The 8777-nt window shown below is 41.3% G+C and overlaps 1 protein-coding gene across 2 annotated transcripts in view; it reads left to right on the top strand.

The window, feature by feature from the left end:
* The window catches only part of QPCT (glutaminyl-peptide cyclotransferase), a 33121-nt gene extending 24740 nt beyond the window's left edge, over nucleotides 1-8381 (top strand). For both annotated transcript variants that reach the window (XM_072141247.1, XM_072141246.1), the window contains exons 6-7: nucleotides 1644-1760; nucleotides 6791-8381. In XM_072141247.1, coding sequence (XP_071997348.1) covers nucleotides 1644-1760; nucleotides 6791-6936 — 263 coding nt within the window. In that variant the 3' untranslated portion in view covers nucleotides 6937-8381. The remainder of the gene's footprint in view (nucleotides 1-1643; nucleotides 1761-6790) is intronic.
* Nucleotides 8382-8777: the final 396 nt, after the last annotated feature.

The raw sequence follows: 8777 nt of genomic DNA on the forward strand, positions 1-8777 counted from the left end.
AATTCCATGCTCTAAAGCACTTACAATAATCAAATGTAGATTAAATGTATATTAAATTAAAGTGCAACTCCGAAGTTACTTGGCCAAAGATTGTTTTAACTCAGCTAGAGAGCTAGAGAGAGACTTTCTCAACAATTACAACTATACCTATGTCATGTTTCCGGCTTCTTCCTAGCCTGAGGTCCCTCTGAATATATCTATCATCCTCCTTATCATAAAATTCTCTCCAACTTCTGCTGAAGTAGGTGGGCACTTTCTCGTTGTGACATCAGCCAAGGGCTCTTAGGCCAGAGCAGCTTTCTCTCACTGCCCATAATGCTTAGCTCTCATCTCATACATTACTACTAGCAGCGCAGTCAATCAGGACACAGAATCTATAGCTGAATCATCTCCTCGTTATTATTGCTGTACAACGGATGGGACCCTAACCTAACAGATAAATTCAATGTCAGTTTTACATCTTCACATCCATGGTAACATGAACATAGTGTTACAGTTACAGTCATCTATACACACAGGTAATTAATATAGGTAATGGGCAGGCCTGTTCCACCACCAGGCAGGTACCCTTTCAAGACTTTCAAGTGTGCAAGCCCTGATAAAACAGACACATGGAGTGCAGCTCTAACTTTGAGCAGCTGATTGGTGGGGATCTTTTGTTAATGACTTATACTACGGCCAGGGGCCCACCTACCATGTGGCGCCCCCTGTTGGTTGTCAAGGGGGCATTTTAGGACTGCACATTGGCTGCCTGTGATTGCAGGAGGTGAGGTCTGAGAAGGAGGCCTCTACCACCTGCCTCCCTCACCCATACCCCTCCTAGCAGGCCATAGGAAGGAGACAATGCTGGAGAGCGGGGGAGGACTGTTACGTGCTGCAGAGCGGAAAACTTAGAAGAAACACGCTGCTAACTGAAGAAGAGCAGAAGAGTCCTCAGGTAACAGCAGACAGCAGGGTATAAGGTCCAGCCATGTCCTCTCCTCCCCCATTGTCTTGTTGTGCTCACCAGTGTCTGTATTAACTCCTCACTGCCCTGTGTATAGGAGCCCTCAAGTAAAGGTGGGCGGTTTTTGATGTTCCATGCAGTCTTCTTTACAGCATGAAAGGCCCTTATAAGGCTACGGTCACACGTTCTGCTCGCGTTGTGTTTTATTTAATTATTATAAAATGATTTTAGGCTTATGTTTTGCAAAAAGAGTTGTTCTTTTCAGTCGTATTATTTTTAATTTTTTTGATTGTTTTTTTTAGAATATTTTTTGTGAAGGTATTGGATATATTACGGGAAGTTTTTTTTTTTTTTTACGTGTGTTACCATGTGGGTTCAATATTGCTGAGATTTATTGTACAGATTAATACGGATACAGTTATACCAAATATGTATGGTTTTTTTTGTTTTATGTACTTTATTTGGTTGTTATATGTAACTGAAGTAATTAGGGGACTTTTATTTATTTAATTATTATAAAATGATTTTTTTTCCTTTATTTTTCCCCACTTGGGCTTGAACAAGGGTTCTAATCACTTGTTCAAGCCCTTATACTGCTATACACTTGTAAGTAACTGAGCATGCTGACACTTCTAAATGTGAAGTGAGTCTGTTATAAACATTCATCTCAATTGAAATTAATATATTTCTAAATTAGAAAGAAGACTCCATAATCTTGGACTACTAAAGAATCATCCGTCTGAACTTTTATATTTTCCAAGCAGTTTCAGAGTAAGACAAGTAGATGATGATCATGTTCCATTTTTACAAAGAGGTAAGATACACACTCTTCTAATGGAGATATTTTAATGTATCGTATATACTCGAATATAAGCCAACCCAAATATAAGCCGAGGCCCCTAATTTTACCACAAAAACAGGTAAAACCTATATTTTTTTTACTCGAGTATAAGCCAAGTGTGGGTTTTCAGCACATTTTTTTGTGCTGAAAAACTAGGCTTATACTCGAGTATATAAGGTAGGTATTATTCCTTCTTTTAAAACCTGCTACATAGGAATTGATATTTAATCGATAATAATTTTTTTCATACAGCATAAGGCCCCCATAGAGGTCTATAGCACCCAGTCACAATGCAGTGTCTCACAGCCTCATGACCGAGCCAGACAACCACTGTGCAAAATATAGGATAGGTTTTTTATGGAGAAATTCTTTCTCCTGCACGGCACTGGCAAGCACATACTCGCGTGCATGGGGCCTTTAATTGGGAGTTTTATGTACAGATCAAGCATTGCAGAGTAACAAAACAGCAAACTAGTCAAAAATGTAAATAAAAGGAGTGAGCGTCCTTGCTTAGTCAGAGTTCTTGCTTAGTAGAATGGTCAAAACATAAAGCTGTCATCACTAACTGCTGGCTATATACTGGAGGCAGGCAGGGGCGCACCTGCCATGAGGTGAGTTGAGAATCTCTCCTCGGGCGGCGCGCCTCCTGCTGTACGAGGGGGCGGCACCGTGCTCCCGCCAGCCGGCACGCACCGTTCTCCCATCCGCCCTCCGACCCGCACTCCAGCCAGCAAGAGGCTCCCTGCGCCAGCCGGCACTGAGCTGCTGCCCGCCCCTTCTGCCGGCCGGCAAGCACAGAGTTCCCGCCGGCCGGCGGGAACTGAGCTCCCGTTTGCATGCCCTCCGGCCACCACTATTCTCCCGCCCGCGCTCTGGTCCCTGCCTGCCGAAACCAAGCTGCCCGCCCCCAGGCACCGAGCTACCGCCCGCGCGCACCATGTGACCGGCCGTCGGCCGGGACTCTGCGACCGGTATGTATATGTGTGTGTGTGTGTGTATAAGTGCATATGCTGTATGAGTGTTTATGTATATTCTGTATATGGTGTGTGTGTGTGTGTATATATATGTATATGTTTATGTAAATGTGTGTGTATGTATGTGCAGTGTTTGCATATGTTGTATATACTGGTTGTATATGTGTGTGTATATATGCTGTATGTATAAGTAGTATTTGTGATATTTATCAGAGCTTCTATTTTGTACTACATGGCAATACGCTGTATACATTTTATACTACATGGCGGTACGCAGTATGCATTTCATATTACATGGCGGCACACTGTATGCATTTTATACTACATGGCGGCATGCTGTATGCATTTTATACTACATGGCGGTACGCTGTATGCATTTTATACTACATGGAGGTACGCTGTATGCATTTTATACTACATGGCCGCATGCTGTAAGCATTTTATACTACATGGCCGCAGGCTGTATGCATTTTATACTACATGGCGGCACACTGTATGCATTTTATACTACATGGCCGCACGCTGTATGTATTTTATACTACATGATGGCATGCTGTATGCATTTTATACTACATAGCCGCACGCTGTATGCATTTTATGCTGCATGACGAAACGCTGTATGTATTTTATACTACATGGCGGTATGCTGCATGCATTTTATACTACATGGCGGTATGCTGTATGCATTTTATACTACATGGCGGTACGCTGTATGCATTTTATACTACATGGAGGTACGCTGTATGCATTTTATACTACATGGAGGTACGCTGTATGCATTTTATACTACATGGCCGCATGCTGTAAGCATTTTATACTACATGGCCGCAGGCTGTATGCATTTTATACTACATGGCCGCATGCTGTATGCATTTTATACTACATGGCGGCACGCTGTATGCATTTTATACTACATGGCCGCACGCTGTATGCATTTTATACTACATGGCCGCACGCTGTATGCATTTTATACTACATAGCCGCACGCTGTATGCATTTTATGCTGCATGACGAAACGCTGTATGTATTTTATACTACATGGTGGTATGTTGCATGCATTTTATACTACATGGCGGTATGCTGTATGTATTTTATACTACATGGCGGTACGCTGTATACATTTTATACTACATGCCGATATGCTGTATGCATTTTATACTATATGGCGGCACACTGTATGCATTTTATACTACATGGTGGTACGCTGTGTGCATTTTGCGTTGGTTAATTTTTCACACCAATATGATGGATCTGGTCCTGACACTCCCAGATATATTACATATATGGGGGGGGGGTCTCTCTATTGCGCGCCTCAGACAGCAGAAAGGCTTGGTACACCACTGGAGGCAGGGGCTGCTTCTATATACTGGGGGCATGGGCTGCTGGCTATATACTGGAGGGCAAGGGCTACTGGTTGTACAGTCATTTCCATAGGTTTTGAGAATGATACAAATGTTAATTTTTACAAAGCCTACTGCATCAGGTTTTATAATGCCAATTTGCATATACTCCATCATGTTATATAGAGTGATCAGCTTAACAGCAATTCATTGCAAAGTCAATATTTGCCTAGAAAATGAACTTTTTCCCCCAAAACACATTTCAACTTCATTGTAGGCCTGCCTTAAAAGGAGCAGCTAACGTTTCAGTGATTGCTCCATTAACACAGGTGTGGGTGTTGATGAGGACAGGGCTGGAGATCAATCTGTCATGATTAAGTAAGAATCACACCACTGGACAGTTTAAAAGGAGGATGGTGCTTAGCATCATTGTTTCTCTTCTGTTAACCATGGTTATCTCTAAAGAAACACGTGCAGTCATCATTGCACTGCACAAAACTGGTCTAACAGGGAAGAGTATCGCAGCTAGAAAGATTGCACCTCAGTCATCAATCTATCGCATCATCAAGGAATTCAAGGAGATAAGTTCCATTGTTGCCAAAATGGCTGCAGGGAGCCCAAGAAGGACCAGCAAGTGCTAGGTCCGTCTCTTCAAAGTGTTTCAGCTTTGGGAAAGAGCTACAAGCAGTGCAGAGCTTGCTCAGGAATGGCAGCAGGCAGATGTGAGTGCATCTGCACGCACTGTGAGGCGGAGACTCTTGGAACAAGGCCTGGTGTCAAGGAGGGCAGCAAAGAAGCCACTTCTCTTCAGAAAAAAACATCAGGTACAGACTGATATTCTGCAAAAGGTACAGGGAGTGGACTGCTGAGGACTGGGGTAAACTCATTTTCTCTGATGAATCCCCTTTCCGATTGTTTGGAACATCTGGAAAACAGCTTGTTTGGAGAAGACAAGGTGAGCGGTACCACCAGTCTTGTCTCATGCCAACTGTAAAGCATCTTGCAACCATTTATGTATGGGGTTGCTTCTCAGCCAAGGAAATCGGCTCTCTCACAGTCTTGCCTAAAAACACATCCATGAATTAAGAATGGTACCAGAATGTCCTCCAAGAGCAACTTCTCCCAACCGTCCCAAGAGCAGTTTGATGATCAACAATGCCTTTTCCAGCATGATGGAGCACCTTGCCATAAAGCAAAGGTGATAACTAAATGGCTCAGGGAACAAAACATCCATGGCCTGGAAACTCCCCAGATCTTAATCCCATTGAGAACTTGGGGTGAATCATCAAGAGATGGGTGGGCAAACAAAAACCAACAAATTGTGACAAAATGCAAGCATTGATTGTGCAAGAATGGACTTGGATTGTCAGGATTTGGTCCAGAAGTTGATTAAGAATTGCAGAGGTCCTGAAGAAGAAGGGTCAACACTGCAAATATTAACTAATTCTAACTGTCAATAAAAGCTTTTGTTACTCATAATATGATTCTACTTGTATTTCTGTATGTGATAAAAACATCTGACAAACACACATAAAAACCTATATGTACTAACAGAGACCAACAGGGCAGCGTCAGCCTGTATATACTAACAGAGACATGGCAGAGACGGACAGCACAACAACACAGGGACACCCTGCATTCTGTATAACCATAATGCTTGGAATATTTTCCTGGGTAAATGTGGACCAGTGAAATCTTATCACACAGTCATCAAAGATAAAACTAGATCTGTACTTTATTATATAGGTATAATATATATATTACTTGTATCACAACTGTGCTTTGAACAAACTTATAGGGATTTCTAGTGATAAGAGATATGTTCCCTTCTCTAAGTCATTTATTAATTACCTGCCTTAGCTGAGAAGATTCCAGCAGCAGCTTCTACAAGTGTAAGAAACTAATGCAATGGATGCTTGGTTATTTTCCCTCCCCTTGCTCTCTTCTTAATTGGCTGCCACAGTTTGTAGAAAGATAGAATGTATTATTTATACAAGTTTCTGAGCCTGAGATATGAGGTTTGATGATTGTCAGATCTCATTTTCAACCATCATTTGAGCATGTTTTCCAGGCAGGCTGTAGGTGTCAGACTCCGGTGTCAGCCTCAGATCCTAAAATGGACACTGTATAGTAAGGAATCATCATAATGAGGCATTATGTCACAATGGGGTATGATGAGGTCACTGTGGGAAATTATCACAATGGAGTATTGTGATAACATGGGGAAAACAGGTATAGGTAATTATTACAACTTTTTTTTTAATAAGGCTACATGCAAACAACGGTGGGGAAATATGGGCCACAAAAAGGTTAAGGTTTTTTGTTCCATTTCGGCCAGGTGGAGATGGGAGCGGTGAGCGCTGCTCATCCCTCCCATCTCCATAGGAGCTGGACCATATTTCAATGGCCCTGGAGAATAAGGTCACTTACATAAGGTGGAGCTGTGGCTGCTGACACGTCTTAGAGACAAAGGTTTGAAAACATAAGAATGGTTATACACCTTGTGCCAGTGCTCAGTGTGCTCTGATATGATCATGGTTGCAGAATATGGTATGTCATTATAGAAGACACTTCTAAAATATTAACTACTTGAACAAAAGCTTATAAATATGCAGGGATCTCCCAGCCCCGGAATATGCCACCATGTTTAAAGCACTACCAATTTAATGATGAGCTCTTTTTTTTACAGGTGTTCCCATCCTCCATCTTATTCCTGCCCCCTTCCCTCATGTTTGGCATACATTTGAAGATAATGAAGAAAACCTTGATCCCTTAACTACCGACAACATCAATAAAATTCTGCACGTTTTTGTACTTGAATACCTAAATATATGAGTGTTGTGTAGCGTTTTTGGTAAATGATAAAGTATAATATGTGGTAAATTGTGTAATTCTGTTTTATATACATTAAATATGGCCAATAAGTGTTGTATAGAAGCTGTTTGTCAATCTTAAGGTATATTTAAATTTGCAGAGAGGAGGGAAATGATAGGAAGGCCGCAAGTTCTATTCTTCATTGACATTTTCTTCAAGCTCATCTTCAGAACATCACAGATGCGCAAATCAGGGAAAGCACTTTGGATGTGCCAGACTGGAAGATTTAAATGTATCAGTCAGTGACATGGCAGAATTCTGGTGCCACCTAGAAACTCTGGAGTGAAGGGGCTAGTTCTATCTAAAGGGATGTTCTTCCTCATGAAGTAGCTCAGTACAGGTTACCAGATTTATGTACACAACAGCAGTAGATTAGAACACTGTGACGTAAAAGGAGCTAGATTTTCTCAGAAGGATCTTGTGAATCTATTTATTTGATGACGGGTGCTCATTTGTATTATAATATAGGCGGTAGCCCAGGGACTAAGTCTTCTAGGGGGCCCATGTTCACCCAAACCGCCCAAATGTGTTCCTGCTCTTAATACACATGTATACAAGAGCCATTTCAAGAAACCACATACTTAGAGCTGGCCGAAGCAATGCATCATCCCTTCCCCAAGAAGCTTGATTCTAGTACTGTATGTGAGAAGTGATTCCAGACTTGTGGGGGCTATAATACTCATACATCCCAGGACCCTTGGCAGTCTTATTCTGCCCCTGCTTTTGTTCCCTTCCCTCCTCTGCTCTATGTAGAGGACTTTGCTCTTTGATTTTGTGGCTTTTCAGTGAGTACAGAGACTGAACAGGCACACCAATAACAACCCTGGCTGGGGAACTCGTACAAATATGGAAATATCCCTTTATGACTAGTAGACCAAGGATAAATATGAACAATGGTTAGATATATAAACAAGCTTTGTCTCTAGTCAGGAAAGCACTCCCAAACATCTACTCTTCCTCAACTCTGAAATCTTGAATGTGCAAATGTGAAACAACTACAGTTGTGAAAAACTTGCACATTACGGCAAGGACTTCACTTAACGGACTCTGCAGAGAACAATTTTCTCCTCGACCAATGAGGAACTAAAAGCTATTGTCCTTGGGACGGCTAGAGACATCTACACTCGCTGGCAGCAATCAGTGTGGCAATTTGGAGCTATTGTTGTTGGGCTATAAGGTTCCTCTCTTTCTGCACTTTTTCCCTTGGTACCTCATATAATTCACATCCTTTTTACTTTTTTTTGCTGTCTGGTTGGTTTAAGTTTGCTTCCTTCACAGACCTCTAGTTGGTTTTAGGTGTGGGTATATATGTTACCCCACTGTGTTGATGACAACCCTTGTTTTTATTTTATTTGTATGTTTTTAAATGTTCCCTAAATAAAGAAAAAAAAATACTTGCGAGTGAATGAGTTCTAAGTCAATGCTTTTGCCTAGTATACAACTAGATTTGCTTTATTTATGTATTTATATACAATGGTCCTGTTTTGCCCAAATGTGAGTAAAACATCTTCAAGGTGCATTATAACACCTTTTAAGGCACGGTGTGATTTCCTGGCCAACATTTGTTAAAAATAAAACAACTGTCAACCGAAAAATAGTTTTATGCCTAGAAATGTAAATAAAAATATATATGTTATAAGCAAATCAATCATATTTTACTGTGTTGCCTATACATAAATATCCTGATACTTCCACAATGGTGAAGAGGAGGAACACAGGTATAATATGCATTCAATTTCAAAATCTGAGGCTCTACATATCCAAAATACAACTCCCTTTCTTTCTATGAAGTTGTAATTCCG

This window comes from Engystomops pustulosus, chromosome 3 (genome assembly GCF_040894005.1).
Source record: "Engystomops pustulosus chromosome 3, aEngPut4.maternal, whole genome shotgun sequence".
In the NCBI taxonomy this organism is placed as follows: domain Eukaryota; kingdom Metazoa; phylum Chordata; class Amphibia; order Anura; family Leptodactylidae; genus Engystomops; species Engystomops pustulosus.